The sequence below is a fragment of the Colobus angolensis genome, unplaced genomic scaffold (genome assembly GCF_000951035.1).
Source record: "Colobus angolensis palliatus isolate OR3802 unplaced genomic scaffold, Cang.pa_1.0 Scaffold248, whole genome shotgun sequence".
NCBI lineage: Eukaryota > Metazoa > Chordata > Mammalia > Primates > Cercopithecidae > Colobus > Colobus angolensis.
In genome coordinates this window covers 295,937-313,224 of record NW_012115688.1, presented here as the reverse complement: position 1 = coordinate 313,224, position 17,288 = coordinate 295,937, and the positions used below count along the sequence as shown (strand labels likewise).

At 42.9% G+C, this 17,288-nt stretch overlaps 1 protein-coding gene across 1 annotated transcript in view; it reads left to right on the top strand.

Moving 5' to 3' along the window:
- The window catches only part of VAT1L (vesicle amine transport 1-like), a 191,442-nt gene that overhangs the window by 15,832 nt on the left and 158,322 nt on the right, over window positions 1-17,288 (top strand). The window contains exon 2 of the mRNA XM_011945975.1: window positions 13,460-13,589. Within this exon, the coding sequence (XP_011801365.1) occupies window positions 13,460-13,589 (130 nt within the window). The remainder of the gene's footprint in view (window positions 1-13,459; window positions 13,590-17,288) is intronic.

The window sequence follows — 17,288 nt, the reverse complement described above, 5'->3', positions numbered from 1 at the left end:
TAAACCCGGGAGGCGGAGCTTGCAGTGAGCTGAGATCCGGCCACTGCACTCCAGCCCCGGCAACAGAGCGAGACTCCGTCTCAAAAAAATAAATAAATAAAATAAAAAATAAATTGAAGGACATTAAATGTTCTGTGCAACCAGTCACTGCCGAGCACCTGTTTGAAGTCAATGCCTTGGTCAACATCAAACGTGGAGCATAAAGATGTTAACCTTTCCAGGGACCTTAGGAATAAATACCTCCTGCTGTGTCCTGAGGAGGTGCTGAGAGTAAATAACTCCAGGACTCAAGGTCAAAAGAGTTAGTCTCAGCATCCAGGAGTGCTTGTTTTGGATACTTTCGGACCCGGCTTTTCTATTTCTACTGAAAACTGGCTCTAGACATTTAGATTCTCAATGTGTCTCCTTGGCCATTTTGTTCTATGTTGGAAATACTACTGAGGTGTGTTTTGAATACCAATTTGGACATATGATCTGAATATATTTCTTTTCTCAGACACAGAAGAAACAAAGAACTCGTACAACTGTATCCCCAAGCTATATTACCCTCATCATCACTGCCAAGTCACTTCCTCCCTCCTGTCTGTCCTTATTTCAGCCATGCTGGCCATCGTGATGAGTTTGTCCCTGGGATTCTGGGCTTTCCCCTCTCCTGTCCCTTCCATCTTTTATCCTCTCTCTCCTCATGAGTTAGCATCTTGTGCTTCTGCTACAATGAGCTTCCTTCTTGAGGCTGGAAAAGGTGGTGGTCTTCAGCTCCAGCAGCCGTGTACAAATTTAGCAAGTCCCAGCGCAAAGAGAACCTTTTTCTCCCAGCATACGTTATGGAGAAAGGGATCTCAGTGGGGCAACAACAGCACTACTAATGTAAAGTGGTAGATTATGAATAAAATCAGATGGGTCGGAACACTCCGTATGTCTCCCATGGCTGCAGTGGCTTGTTTATCTTAAAATAGTGGTTAGAGAGGGTGGACAGGGTTATGTGGAACTGGTCACCAAGAGGACTGGTGTCAAGAGCCACGGGCCAGCAGTGTGGGAGGGGAGTCTGAGCATCCCAGTGTACCTTTTCCAGCCTCTGATTGAACACAGGTGGATTCTTCAGGTGAATCCTAAGACCTCTCCGAGACAATTCTGGCTATTCTCAAATTAGAGCTGCCACCTGAGATTTGCATAAACAGCGTCCTTGCTTTGGTCACTGTGAGCTTTTTCTTCTCCAGCAAATTTGTGTCAGTCTGTTCTCACAGTCTTGAGATAACAAAACTGGCGCTTGAGCAAATCAAAAAAGAAAAAAGAAGATTTATGCCCAAGATCTTCTGAGATCAATGCCTATTTTCTTAGGCATTTTCAAGTTTTCAATTGAGATTAAGAAACAAAAACAAAAGCTTCAGTTCTGGGGCAATGAGAAAATGAATCAAACATCTGCTTCTTTGACCCCTCATGGATTGGGAGTTAAGTACTTTGATGAACATATTATCAGCAATACGAGAGCAGAATAAGCAAAGAGAGCACCTTCCCTTGCTGCGCCTGCTTGGCACAAAGCCTCGCTTGAGGTCCGCTTGGCTCTGCCCAGAGCTAGCAAAGGCTGCCACAAATGCAGTGCTGGTTAAGGTTCCCAGGCAGAGGGCTGGTAAAAGCTTCCTGTTGAGAATTTGATGGTGTTTTATCTGATGCCTGCCTCTCTGCCACTGTTGTTATCTCTGACTTCCCACAGATACATAGAAAGCCCTGAAGTGTGGTTTTTTCATATATTTTCCTCAAGCAGTTTACCAATCCTGCGTGTATTTATCTGTTTGTTCCTTTTTCTGTTATTGTTTCCTTAGTCTCTGCCTTTTTTTTTTTTTTTTTTGACAGAGTCTTGCCCTGTTGCCCAGGCTGGAGTGCAATGGAAAGATCTTGGCTCACTGCATCCTCTGCCTCCCAGGTTCAACCAATTCTCCTGCCTCAGCCTCCTGAGTAGCTGGGATTACAAGCATGAGCCACCACACTTAGCTAATTTTTGTATTTTCAGTAGAGTCGAAAGTTCACCAAGTTGGACAGGCTGGTCTCGAACTCCTGACCTCAAGTGATTTGACCGCCTTGGCCTCCCAAAGTGCTGGGATTACAGGTGTGAGTCACCGCCCCCGGCCAATTTTTGTATTTTTAGTAGAGACAGGGTTTCACCATGTTGGCCAGGCTGGTCTCGAACTCCTGACCTCAAGTGATTTGACCGCCTTGGCCTCCCAAAGTGCTGGGATTACAGGTGTGAGTCACCGCCCCTAGCCTCTGCCCCCTTTTTAAGTTCCTTCATCTCTTTCTTTATCTTTTTCTTTTTTTTTTGAGGCAGAGTCTTGCTCTGTCTCCCAGGCTGGAGTGCAGTGGCACGATCTCGGCTCACTGCAAGCTCTGCCTCCCGGGTTCACACCATTCTCCTGCCTCAGCCTCCTGAGTAGCTGGAACTACAGGCGCCCACCACCACGCTCGGCTAATTTTTTGTGTTTTTAGTAGAGATGGGGTTTCACCGTGTTAGCCAGGATGGTCTCGATTTCCTGACCTCGTGATCTGCCCACCTCGGCCTCCCAAAGTGCTGGGATTACAGGCGTGAGCCACCGTGCCCGGCCTGATCTCTTTATTTTTCTAATCTTCACTTCTTTTTTTTCTATGGAAACAACTGTTTTTATTAAACATTACTTTTATCAGCAGCCATACCTTAGGAAACAGCTGTCATGTCATAGCAAAAATGGACTGTTTCTCCATGGGGACGCTAGTCCTTGGTGGCTCCAGGGAGAAATCAAGCCGTGGCCACTCTGTGCTGTCTTCTCCCTTCCATGGGAAGGCGGGGTGGGGCCAGAGAGGGGCTGAGAGAATGGGAGCAAGGGGCATGCCCATTCATAAGGGACGCTTTCTGTGAGAAGCACCTGATCCCAGCAGGTTCTTTCTCCTCCTCTCATTCTTTCAGGTTTTCATTTAAAGATCCTTCTCTTTCCTGCCTTTGCACCATTTGTTATAAGAACCACTAGATCTTTCCTCCTCAGGGACCGCTGTGCAAAGGAGCCTCATAAAAATTCACTATCAGTGACAGCTGCTCTGTGATCACAAGGGAATAAACCCTGAAAGGGGAGATCACACCACTCTCCTCATAGTGAGTGCTGGTGTGCACCACCCCAAAGCATCCTTTTAGAATCTCAGTGCTCACTCCCCAGCTACCAGGAGTGATGGCAGCTGACAGCTCACAGCTAGTTTCTTCTGAGGAATTGTTCTCAGCCAAAGGAAGTCTCTTTCTCCAAGGCTGCACCCCCTCCCTGGGGGCAGCCCTCATTCCTGACTGGTCAATTCAGGGGTGCAAAGGCTCAGTTCCCTTGCCTTGATTCAGTATTACCCAAGGAACCATGCTATGTCTGGAACGTTGCAAGGATGAACTGAGACCACTTTACTGATATATCAGAGTTCAACTTCTCCCCGTCCCCAGTCCAGCTTCCCTCCTGCCCATCCAGGAGTTGTCTTCTAGAACACTCCCTATCAGACCTCTTGCTGCAGATCTCAGTCTCGGAGTCTGTTTCCCAAGGGAACCTGACCTATGGCATTTTCTTTGTGTCCTAGTGATGACAGTGATGCGGATAGCAGCTCATATTTATTGAGCATTTACTGTGTACGAGGTACTCTGTTTTACATATACTGTCACATGCAGTCCACACAATAGCCCATAAGGTGGGTATGTTACTATCCCATTGTTGAGATGGAAAAACTAAGGCCCAAAGTCAAGCAACCCACTTGAGGAGGAGCCAGAAAGCTAACGCTAAAGATCTAAACTTAGCTTTGGTGATTGCAGAGGACTACTTGGAATAATTCTTTGGGGAGAACTTTCTGGAGGTTGATGTTTTGACTTCATGGTTATATTGTACATTAGCATGTGCCCTGGTGGCTATATGAGCACTTTGCCTACACTCTAGAACAGGGGTCCCCGGGCCACAGACCAGTACTGGTCTTATAGGAGCATGAACCCTATTGTGAGCTGCGCATGTGAGTGATCTAGGTTGTTTTTTTTGTTTTGTTTTGTTTTGTTTTGAGACGGAGTCTCGCTGTCTTCCAGGCTGGAGTGCAGTGGTGCTATCTCGGCTCACTGCAAGCTCTGCCTCCCAGGTTCACACATCCTCCTGCCTCAGACTCCCAAGTAGCTAGGACTACAGGCACCCACGACCACACCCGGCTAATTTTTTGTATTTTTAGTAGAGACAGGGTTTCACTGTGTTAGCCACGATGGTCTCAATCTCCTGACCTTGTGATCCGCCTGCCTCAGCCTCCCAAAGTGCTGGGATTACAGGCATGAACCACTGCACCCAGCTGGTTGTGCACTTCTTATGAAAATCTAATGCCCGATGATCTGTCACTATCTCCCGTCACCCCGAGATGTGACCATCAAGTTGCAGAAAAACCACCTCAGGGTTCCCACTTGATTCTACATTATGCTGAGTTGTATAATTATTTCATTATGTATTACAGTGTAATAATAATAATAGAAATACAATGCACAGTAAATGTCATGTGCTTGAATCATCCGGAAACCATCCCTCTACCCCTGTTCCATGGAAAAAAAAGTCTTCTGTTAAACTGGTCCCTGGTGCCAAAAAGTTTGGGACCATTGCTCTAGAAGACCACTCATCATTGCATTGTGGTCGGTTTTTTTTTTTTTTTTGACGGAGTTTCACTCTTATTGCCCAGGCTGGAGTGCAATGGTGCGATCTTGGCTCACTGCAACCTCTACCCACCGGGTTCAAGCAATTCTCCTGCCTCAGCCTCCCCGCGTAGCTGGGATTACAGGCATGTGCCACCACACCTGGCTAATATTTTGTGTTTTCAGTAGAGATGGTGTTTTCCCATGTTGGTCAGGCTGGTCTTGAACTCCCAACCTCAGGTGATCCACCCGCCTCAGCCTCCCAAAGTGCTGAGATTACAGGTGTGAGCCATCGCACCCGGCCGTGATCAGTTTTTATGATTCTGTTTCCCCATGAGAATTTGGACCCCCTTGTTAACTTTGGGCATCTACTACCTAGTATACGGCATAGTATACAGTGAGTGCTCAATGTGCTAGTTGAGTGGAAAGGTCTTGTCTTTGTAACTGGGAAAACTGAGCGATGATTTTTCTCTAGGAGAACCAAGTATGTTAGTCAAGAGCACAGGCCCTGGATTTACATCGTTTGCTTTCGCAAGCAATGTAAGCCAGGTAAAACCAACATTTTGTAAACCTCAGTGTGCCTTGGTTATTGTTCTCTGTAAAATGGGGGTAATATTGTTGATCTCTTAGCATCGTTTATCATTGTTGTAAAAAATAAAATGACACTCAACACTATGCCTGACACATAGCAAGCACCCCATGAAAGTTTCCTATTACAATTACTAGCCACAAATCAATTCTTTTCCTTCCCGTCCTCCATCATCAGATAAATTAGAATGGTCAGATTTCTGTTAGCTTCTTGGGGATGCCTCCAGCAGTCACAAAGCCCTATAGGAAGTAGAGCCCTCTGAGAAAGAGTCCATCCTTTTTTGATCATTTTTTTTCCATGGGAACAACTGACATTGGGGTACTCAAGTGGTCCTTTGCAACCCTAACAGCACATGAGACTATGTGCTTTCACTAAAGAGACTCTCAGAGCTGGGGCCAGGATGTGCACATTCAGAAAAAAATAAATGTCATGATGATCCTGACTTGCATTTAAAAAAGTATTCAAGGCTCACCCCCTCTTCTCAGCAATTGCAGCTATGGGTGGAGGGAGGGGATCTACTGCCATTGCTCACAAAGAGAGAGGGTTCATAGTCTTTATCGAGTTTACTACACATGACTTCAAGGTGTCTTGGAGCTATTTCATAGAATCATGAGAGCTCCAGATTTGAAGAAAGGATGTCAGCTAGTCTTGTGTTTTAAATTTCCTCCATGACATCCTTCATGGTCTTCACAAACATCCTTAGTAACCAGGAACGGGGCAGCCTGTCTGATATTTTTACCAGCAACTTGGACGTAGAAGCTTGTGTCATGATAACCACATTTTCACAGGATACAAATTCAGGAGAGAGAATTAATTTTTTTTATGAAAGAATTAAGATTCAAGAAAGAGATAGACAAATGAGAATGATGAACTTAATCTAATAACACCAAATCTAGCAAGGATAACTATAATCCTCTGGACTAAGATCAGAAATTCAACTGCCCTGGAGGACAGTGAGAACTTGCATCTACTTTCTATTTAACCATTTAATTTTTACTCTGTCTCACTTAGAAAAAGACTTGAATTAGCTTTAAAAAAAATTAAAAAAAAAAAAAATCAGTGATTCTCTAAGTGTGGTTCCCAGATCAGCAGCATCAGCATTACTTAGAAACTTAGAAATGAAAAACTGAAGACCTCACCCCAGACCTACTTGAGTCCAGAACTCAGAGGTGGGGTCCAACAATCTGTGTTTTAACCAGCCCTCCTGGAAATTCTGATGAACAATAAAGTTTGAGAACCATTCACAATACTAGTAATACTGGTAATGGAGTGTAAGGATTTAAAAAGTAGAAACTCCAGAGTACTCAGAGATTAGGATGAAGTTGAGTATTAAGATGAAATAGAGGCCAGGCACGGTGGCCCAGCACTTCCCACACTTCCCAGTACTTTGGGAAGCCAAAGTGGGAGCATGACCTGAGCCCAGGAGGTCAAGACTACAGTGAGCCATGTTCACGCCACTGCACTCCAGCCTGGGTGACAGAGCTAGACTCTGTCTCAAAAACAACAACAACAAAAGTGATATAGAGAATGAATGTGATCAATTTGGCTCAGAGCTTCCTAACAGCCAATGCAAAGAAATAAACATAACCAATGTATGTACTGTACTGAGCCTGTAAGATCCATAAAGCCAATCCTTGTGCTGAGAGTTGAGGAAAAAATACTGTCTTCATAAAGTCGTGAATATATATTGTAGCAAATTACATACTTAACAAAATCCCTACAGTAAGTATTAAAAGTAATGGCACAAATCACAATTACTTCTGCACCAACCTAATAAAACAGTTGGTTTCTGAAGATTCTTTGGCAGTCTATCTCTTAATTGAGCTAATGACAGAGCAAGACTTGGGATTTCTATTGAGTGTAATATGAAAATATAGGATGGGGCTCTATAATCTGCATCAATAGAGAAGCAGGTTTCGGAAGAGGGAGATTTGTTTACTGATCTGACGCTATTTGGATTTTCATGATTGGTGCTGAGGATACTGACAATCTGAGGAAGGAACAGGATAGCAAGAGGCCTAAGATCTTTTCATATGAGCAACCCCTGCCTTCCTTTCACCAGGAGAGTAGAAGACAAAGGAGCATCTCCATGCTACCTGTATCTTCTTTGCTAAACTCCTTCTTTGGAGTCACTTTTCACCTCAAATGGGAAAATTAATAAACTATAGCTGGGCTGATTCTTTTGTCATCCACTTAGTGATATCTTTTAAGAAATCAAATGTGTCTTCATTTGATATTGTTAGCATATCCAAAAAAATATTCCGAACGATAAGCTTTGGGGACAAGAAGACATAGACGCCTACCATGGTTTATAGATCACGCAATGACAGCCTGGCGGTCAGAACTCAAACTTGGCAGTCGTATAAAAAGGGCTCATATTCGCAGTTCTGGTACCAACTATATAACCTTGGACAAGGTACTTTATTCTCTCTTGGCCTCACCTCCCTTTTGCACAAAATGGAGATTAAAACGCTCCATCCCTTAATACCTAACATGTAGTGGTATCATCACGGGAGCAATGTTTGTTGACTTTGGTAGGATAAAAATAAAGGCAGCTAAATGTCTCTCAGGCGACTTTACAGGGTGATATTCCTCACTTACTAGATAACAGAAAAGAAAGTGTAGGGGCCAAGGCTAGCTTTTAGCTCTGAGTCTAGGCATACAAGTCAATGTCTTTTTTCTCAAGACCACCAAGTGTCTCTCCCTCTCTACCTAAGCTTTGATTTTGATAATGTTTGAAACAGAGCCCACAGGATAAAGGACCATCTAACAAACAGAGTATGAGAGCTGGGGAAGGCTTCAGAGACTCAGCCAAACTCCACCACTAATTGATGGCAGTACAGAGACTAAAACCGAAGCCACTGCATCTGTTTCCTTTCACTGCTTCCTTTCAGTCTTCTTGTCCCTGACTCTTTTTTTTTTTTTTTTTCATGGAGTCTCGCTCTGCCGCCCAGACTGGAGTACAATGGAGTGATCTCCACTCACTGTCTTCCAAGTTCAAGCGATTCTCCTGCCTCAGCCTCCTGAGTAGCTGGGACTATAGGCATGCACCACCACGCCTGGCTAATTTTTGTATTTTTAGTAGAGATGGGGTTTCACTGTGTTGGCCAGGCTGATTTCGAACCCCTTACCTCAGGTATTGCACCTGTCTCAGCCTCCCAAAGTGCTGGGATTACAGACGTGAGCCACCATGCCCCGGCTTTCCTGAATCTTAAAATTCTTTATTTTAGTAACATTTGATTTACTTGAGATTTCATGGTGTTATGGGATACACAAAAAGCAAGGAGTTGGAAGACCTTTACTCAGGTCTCAACTCTGCCTCTGTCATGTGCTGTCAGTGTTGTTGTGCTGCCTTTAACAAGTCAGTTTTCTTATCTGAGGCTCAATGTTCACATCTATTTAATGGGATTAATGGTATCTGCACTTCTTGCTTTTCTCAGCTTGTTACGAAGTTTAATGAGATGTGTATGAAAGCACATGACAAACTGTGCTGTACTATACAAATAGAAGAAAGTGTTATTATTTTAAGGAACTGTCCCCCAATTTTCCTGTATCTTCCCTCACATGTCTTCAGATCCCTCATTCTATGTCTTGAGCTTTTCAGGGTCTCCTTTTCAAACTTCTATCTTCATTCCTTCAAGATGCTATGTCTCAATAATAACTCTTTAAACTTAGCCTCTGACTAATAATTTAGTATGAGAAGAAAACTGAGACAGTCTTATATTATTTATTAAAATTATACCAATCTTTGAGAAAAATAGAATTATCTGGCAGAACTTTATGTCAGGCACTTTCCAACACTATTTCTTTTTTTTGCACCGATCTCAAATGTTTAAGAGCTGTATAAAAATTTTACTCCCGTTGTGGGCCTGAGTAATCAGGTGTAGGCATTGCCACCCCCAAAAACATTCTAACTAAGAATCATATTACCTTAGAGAATACTGGAAACTGTAACTGTGCAAAACAGGGGCATTGACATGCCCCTGGTTTTTTTTTGTTTGTTTGTTTGTTTGTTTTTCTGTTGTGGTGGAAAAAGAAAAGGATTAGACTCAAGTTTTTAAGTTCATAGATTTCACTATTTACTATCTGTGTGGCCTTGGGCAAATAACTTATTATCTCTAAACAAACAAAGTTATTTGTTTTGTCTGAGGAAAAAAAAAAAAATAGAGTCAACAATGTCTGTCCCAATGGGTGATTGGGAGTGATTGATTATGGCATTCGTTTGAGTTTGTATCTTTTGGTTTCATGTGACAGGGACCACACAGGTAATCCAAACAAAGAGCTTCTGCTATAAACACATGTGTGAAGTAATGAAGGAACTCGTGGAAATCAGAGAGCAGGAAGTGTGATGGAGCTGGACCTCCCCAAGCCCAGAGACTGGACCTCTGCTCATTCTAGGGAACTCAGCAATGGAAGTCTACAAAGCCTCATCCTGGTGCAGGGAGTTGGGTTGACTCTGTTGCTCTTCATGTTTGTTCTTTTAATTCTTCCATCTATTGGCTTTTCCACGTATGCTTCTCCAAAGCGCCGGTCAACTAGGTCTCTCTCACTCATTTCTGTCTTTTTACATCCTTTCTGTTGCTAAGTCGTTCTCTTGATGTGTGTTTCCCAATTCATAGTTTTACAGAGAACACCCAGTGCTTGGACCAGCTCATTTATTCAGTTTAAGGAATAGGTTCCTGTCTAGATTATGAATGGCCACTGCTCCAATATTGGGCCCACATTGGTGCAATCAACTCTCTGCAAAGAGGAAGATATAAAGAGCTATAAACATGGCTCTTGTATGTGCAAGGGCGGGCATAGAGAGGTTCCCCATAAAGAGGTAGAGTGTGTTGCCTAAGGGGTCAGGTTCTAGACTTGGCATGAATTCAAATCCTGACTTTGACACTTTGAAAAGATGTCATGGCAAGCAAGTTACTTAAGCTCTCTGGGTCTCAGTTTTCTGATCTGAAAAATTGGTATGATAGTTCATACCTCATAGGAGGAGTATTGATAAGTCTTAAATAACAAAAGTCAAGCACTTAGCACAGTTCTCGACACAAACTAAACCCTCAGCAAAAGCTAGCTATATCCACATCAGGAGAAACAGGTCTGATCCAACACTTGGGAGTACTCTATTAACAATTATTTACATCCGCTTTGTGTGGAGATAAACAATACTGACCTGTCCTAGTCTCCATCTCCAAAATACACCCACATCCTAAAAATAGGGGGCATTCTCCATGACCTGACAGACTCACCTAATGCCTCATTGAGGAAACAGGGTGCTACAGGCTTTTGAAAAGTCAGTGTTAGGCTCTTCTCACCAGAATTTAAGTAGCTAACTCTCAGTTTACCATCGCTGGGCCCAGTTCATGCTGGATGGCGAATGCAGGCAGCCCAGTTGAGCAGCGTAGTAAGTGTCAAAGATGAGGCAGGCCTTCTCCAGGGGGCTGCCATGTTTGCAGAAATGGCAACTAATTTCTTCCAGCATTTTTCCAAGAGGGTCTTGGGAAATCATTGGTTTTCACGCAAAGAAAAACACCGTGAGCTAAAATATACATTAAATGAGATGGAGTGCTTGATTCAGGATGTAGAAATTTCCTTTACTGTTATACAGTGATGTTTTATTTATTTGGTTGTGTCAGAAAATTGGCCGTTTTATACAAGTGAAGTTCAGAGATAGCTGAAGTTTTTCCATGTCAGTTCTGAAAGTGTTTTTAACCTTTTTTATGAGTGTCTTCCTAAAATACATCACATACTTCTGCCTTCTTAACTGAAGATGCAAATTTCAACGCTAACATGTATTGAATACAGACTACGTACCTGGCACCACATGTCAGTGCTTTATGTGCATTAGTTTTCAATGACAGCCCGGTGAAGTAGGTACTGCCATAACTCCCAGTTTACAGATGTGGAAACTGAGGCATGGAGAAGTTAAGTAATTTTTCCCAGGTTATAGAGGTAGAAGTGGTGGAACTGGGATTTGTACCCCACGCTCCCCAAGCTCTTAAGGAATTGGCCATGTTATTGGGTAACATTTCAGTTAATAACTGACCTGGATAACTGCTAACCATTAAAGTAGGACCTTTGGGAGTCTACACATATCATTCAGAAACGTATCCATTACTCCAAACATTCTTTGACTGCTTTTTAAAAGGAATTAGTATTCAAACTGGCAGCACACATTTTTGAATATCCATGACTATTTCTTCATTCAGCAGATGCTACTTGAATCCCTACTATATTTCTTTGGGTCCGATACATGCCAGGCACACTGGAAGCAGAGAAATATGAGGCATACGACTGCCTTCAAGGAGGGTGCACTTTAGAGAAGCACCGGCTGGGATAGTATGTGAACTTCTCTAACTTGTGGTTGGGAAAACTTTGAGAAGGTGGTGAGTTTTGAGCCCACACTTCAAGGAAGTCATTTTACTCACCTTTATTCAGTCCCTTTCTATGGGACTCATAAGTGAGACCAGTGGACACAGGTGGAGTTAGATGCTTCCTTGGGTCCAAAGAGATCAGGAAAGAAATAGGAAAGATGTGCTTAAGAACTAGTTCAAGTCGGCCAGGCACAGTGGATCATGCCTGTAATCCCAGCACTTTGGGAAGCCGAGGTGGGAGGATCACCTGAGGTCAGGAGTTCGAGACTAGCCTGGCCAACTTGGCGAAACCCCATCTCTATTAAAAATACAAAAATTAGCCAGGCATGTTGATGTGCACCTGTAATCCCAGCTACTTGGGAGGCTGAGGCAGGAGAATTGCTTGAACCCGGGAGGCGGAGGTTGCAGTGAGTCAAAATCGCACCATTGCACTGCAGCCTGGGTGACAAGAGTGAAGCGAAACTCCATCTCAAAAAGAAAAAAAGAAAAAGAACTATTTCAAGTCATCTAGCTTGGAAAAGAAGCTGTGGTTGGATGCTAATGGCTGTTGGGTCACACTGAAGAGTGTACTTTCTATACTCTGAGTCTTTCTAAGATGGTGTCTTCTAAAAACAGAAAGTACACGCTGGGTGCAGTAGCTCACGCCTATAATCCCAGCCCTTTGGGAGGCCGAGGCGGGTGGATCACCTGAGGTCAGGAGTTCAAGACCAGTCTGGCCAATACGGTGAAACCCTGTCTCTGTTAAAAATACAAAAAATAGTCGGTCGTGGTGGCAGGCGCCTGTAATCCCAGCTACTCGGGAGGCTGAGGCAGGAGAATTGCTTGAACCTGGGAGGTGGCGGTTGCAGTGGGCCGAGATTGAGCCATTGCACTCCAGCCTGGGCAACAAGAGCAACACTCTGTCTCAAAAAAAAAAAAGTACATTACAACCACATCTGTTGGGAAAAAATCCATGTTTAATGAGATGTGTTTTCCCATGTGATTAGCAAATGGGTGTTAAATGAAATTCCCAAGAGTAGTTCTGATAAAATAAAAAGAGTCCAGGAGCATTGCTAATAGCATCATTGGAATCAAGTGTATGGTTTTCCATTATGATGACTTTGATATATTTTAATAACTTTCTTATTCCAAAAGTAATGTGTTAATCAGAAATTTCCAGTAATATCTCTCATCTGGAAATAACTTAGATTTTTGAAACACTCGAGTATTTCCATGTCTATTGGGGCGTTCCTTTGATCTCTCTTTGAGTCCCGTCTCCTCCAGTGGAACATAATGTAATCTCCTGATGGCTCATATTCTTTATTATGGGAGCTGTTTATGCACAGTGCTGGTGTAAGTGTGCGTGATGATTGAGGAGAGATGGTTGGTTGTTTTGAGACCTTTTTAGTTAGGTCTTCTTTCTTTTTCTCAGGCACTGGCTGGTTGCCATTGGGTCTGGCTGCTTTCCATGTGTCTGTTTATAACCTCTTCCTGGTAAATTTTTTACCTTTGATTAAGTACTAGGAATTCTAATAGCCAGGCTAGTCAATATGTTTTTAGAGTAAGCATAAACAGGTTCTGAGAGAAGACAAAGGGGCCATCTCTTGAATCAGTGTAAACTCTGCAACTACTGCTTTCATTGCCACAAATGTATTACTTGTCTGCATAGAGGTAATTGAATTTTGCTTTATTGGTGACATCTAGCTAAGTGGCATTACTCTTAGTGATACTTTGCCAAAAAGAAAAAAAAAAAGAGAGGAAGGAGTGAAGAAGGGAGGGAGGAAAGGAGGAGAAGAAAAGGAAGAAAAGAAAACCAGGTCGGTGCTTTCTTTTGGATCTCATGTTGAATTTCTCTCCTTTCACGTTTACTTTTCACAGTGGATTAAACTTCATTGACTTGATGGTGCGACAAGGGAATATTGACAACCCTCCCAAGACTCCCCTGGTGCCAGGATTTGAGTGCTCTGGGATTGTTGAAGCTCTGGGGGACAGCGTGAAAGGATATGAGGTAATGTTTTGACTCTCACTTGAAGAGTAATATTCATTTGGAAGCCACTGAGACAACAAAAGATGATGCAGAAAGAAGTGTTTGAAATAACCTATGGCATGCATTATTATTATTGTCTTCTTATTTGGACTATTGACAATGTTTATAGTCATTAAGGTCTCATGCCTTTCTTATGGACTATCTTGGTTGCTCCCGGAAGCATTCTGGTGCAGTGAGCAAGACAAATCTTGTCTCCCCCTTTATTCATGTCATGCAGCTATTAAACAAAAGTATTTGGTGTTGGACTAACTAAGTGTGCATAGCCCCTTGCCATATCCAGAACTCTCATTTTCTCATCATCTTCAGCTCAAAATGCAACTACAAAACACAGAAGTTTGGAGGAAATGGACTCTCTATTATATAACTTGGCTCCTTCAGATAGTCACTTAACTGGTACATTTAAGTGATCATTTTTAATCCCTAACTATTTCAGGGATTGGGAAAGTAGCATTTTGGATGAAGAAGATCTTAAAAGAGTGGAGGTACCTGAGAAGTAGAACAGAACTGGCCATGGATTGATGGCTTTGGAAGTAGGGAAATGGGCAAAAAGGCTTATTCTATTATACTGACTACTTTCGTATGTGTTCAAACTTCTCCATAATAAAACCTTTTTTAATTTGTAAAAAGATGTATGACCCTTCCTACTATTATAAGGCAAATCAAATAGGAACCAATCTATAAAAACTTAGAACCTGTGCGCAAGTGAATTGCACAAAATTGCAGTAGTTTGGAGTCAGAAAAACCAATGCAAATCAGGTACAAGGGCTCTTACTCATAACTAAGTGCTCCCTTAGGGAGGAATGAACATTTGAGCACCGACTATAATCAGAACCATGGAGAAGTTATCTTTTTTAAGCTTCCACCATAGCCCTGCAAAGCAAAGATTGTTATCTCCTTGCAGATGAGGTTTGAGAGGGTTCAGTAATTTTCTGTGAGGTCAGAAGGGTAGTTAGTACTAGCAGAATCCGGATTTAAATCACCAGAGCTTGTTTATCCTTCTTACAGTCTCATGATCTTCATTCCCTACTCCCAGCCCCCAAATACTGCAATAATAAATGCAGAACAGGAGAACTAAAGAAGAATTCTACAAAATGCAGTGCCAAAATGCCCTTGAAATTGAATTGGAGCCTGGTTCTCAGTCTCAGTGTGTCGGAGCCTCAGTATCCTGTGAAAATATCAATATGCTCCAAATTCATTACGGAAAATGTCTGGAAATCTCATCCCACTTATCAGTATTTTTGCCAATGGTTTCCAGATAAGACAGCAGATACATGTTGAGAAAGAGGCAGTAAATGAGTCTTTTCTTTTTTTATATACGAATTTACATTTTTCTGTCCCCAGGTAAGCAGTATCACCAGAGGCACACTATCTCAACCCGAAAGTGCTGCACATAAGAAACACTATCTTCTCTTCCACCCTCCACATGGTCCCCAAAGAAAAGATCACGCAGCTCACTCCGTTAACCCCGAGCACTGAATAAATAACCAATTATTTTAGAATATAACAGGAAACAGGGACATTGTTGGACTTGGTTTAGAGGGAGAACTTACTATACTTGATTATGTATATTTTTCCTTTCAGTATGACTTATCTTTTGCTAATTTGCCCTGGCTTGTTTACTATCAAGCCCACCCTTCAAACTCTGTCCCTTCCCATGACTTGTGGCTGCACCAAAAAAATAAGTCACCTATTCGTTTCCAGTCAGGGTGCCATATGGGAGAAAACTGGCATGAATGTTCCTTCTATAATTTTGACTTAAGATCTTCAGTCATATTGGAGATGGAATTCCCTGCAGCAGCACACTGAATAGCTCTCTCGGTTTGATAGATTGCAAGGGATGATGAAAAGCCATCACCGGAGGCCCAGTAATAAAGGAATAATTTGGGTGCATTTTGGCTGCACCCAAATTATTTTTTTTTTCTTAGCAGAATCAAATAATGAGATGAAGCGGATATGTTTTAAATGTGCCTGCCTCTGCACTCTGAGGCTGGAGCTGAACCCATGGCTTGGACATATTTGCTATTTTGATAATGAAATGGAAGTGATGCAGCAAAGTTGAAGAGGAGATGTGTGAGCAGCCAGCCCTGCCGTGGTGACCATGAGACCACTGTCAAGGTGGTTGAAATATTCTGTTCATTATACCCTGTGCTGACCCTGGAGGCCATCAGCTACTCTGTGGGACTGAGGCTGTGTCTTTGAGTTTTTGTAATTCTGTGAAGAACAGGATGCTAGTGTTAGACCCTAGTTATCTTCTGATGCACTGAAGATGATATTCTTTTCTTTTTTTTGTTTTTTTCTTTTTAGATGGAGTCTCACTCTGTCACCCAGGCTGGAGTGCAGTGGCGCAATCTCAGCTCACTGCAACCTCTGCCTCCCGGGTTCAAGTGATTCTCCTACCTCAGCCTCCTGAGTAGGTGGGATTACAGGTGCCTGCCACGACGCCTGGCTAATTTTTTGTGTTTTTAGTAGAGATGGGGTTTCACCGTGTTGGCCAGGCTGGTCTTCAACTCCTGACCTCAGGTGATCCACCCATCTCAGCCTCCTAAAGTGCTGGGATTACAGGAGTGAGCCATCGCCCCGGCCTGAAGATGATCTTCTTCACATTCATCAATTGGTCTTCACCCCTTCCGGGGATTAGGACACTCACTGACAGTGGGACAGCCTCTCTTTCCCCTCAGTTTCCTCCTTAGACAGCTGTTCCTCCAGCTTCCTGAAGTATAATGAGTCAGTATTTAACTGCTGATTGCTAAACTGTGAATTCCATCAGGTCAGGAACCAATCGGTTCTTTTAAAGAGCGAATATGTATTGCTCTTTCCTCATTTTCCGTGCACCATGTTAAGTGCATTGTGTGTGTATTATGCCATTTAGTTTTCATAAGGACCTTTTACTAATATTAAAAGGAGACTAACTCAGCACAGGGGCTGAGTTTTCCTTTCTCCTTTGCTCACATTGTCTGAGCTCCCACCCACTGCTGCCATTTTGGAGCTGAGGAGACTGAGCCCTGAAAAGTTAACTAATATTTCCACACTTGGTAGGTTCCCCTGTTATGCACCTGTAACTTTATGTTTCCTTTGGAGCACTTATCTCAAGTGTAATGAATTAATTATTTGTATCTGGAATCAGACTATCCGAGGCCATTTCTTTCATGGTTTCAAGAGGGTTGAGGTGGGCTCCCACACCTGGTCAGATTCAACTTTTACCTAATGCTAGGAGGAGATGACAACAGTCATGGTGACTCCCAGGGTTTCCGTGATTCTCCCTCTACAAATATATTAGCACTAAGAAAACTCACCATGGCCTTGGCTGAGGCTACTGCCAGCTAGATGAACCAGTGCTGCTTTAGAATCCCCCTAAAATCAGCAAAAACACACATTGAGCTGAAGACCAAACCCCTTACCAAGAAAAGGAAAGCTCATCGATACTCACATCCTCAAGCTCGAGCTCTGTAGAGGTGTTTCCCATTGTCTCTGTATCTTTTCCTGCAGAATAAGAGAAGGACCCTCAAACCAGCATGAGCCGTCAGTCAGGATAGCCTCCTCTTAGTAACCGCTTCTCTTAGCAACACCAAGAAGGTGGAGACTAGCTAGAACAAGGTAGAGCTCTGCAGAGAGACAGATCTGAACTAGAAGCCTTCTGCTTCTGCTTCTGCTTCTGCTTCT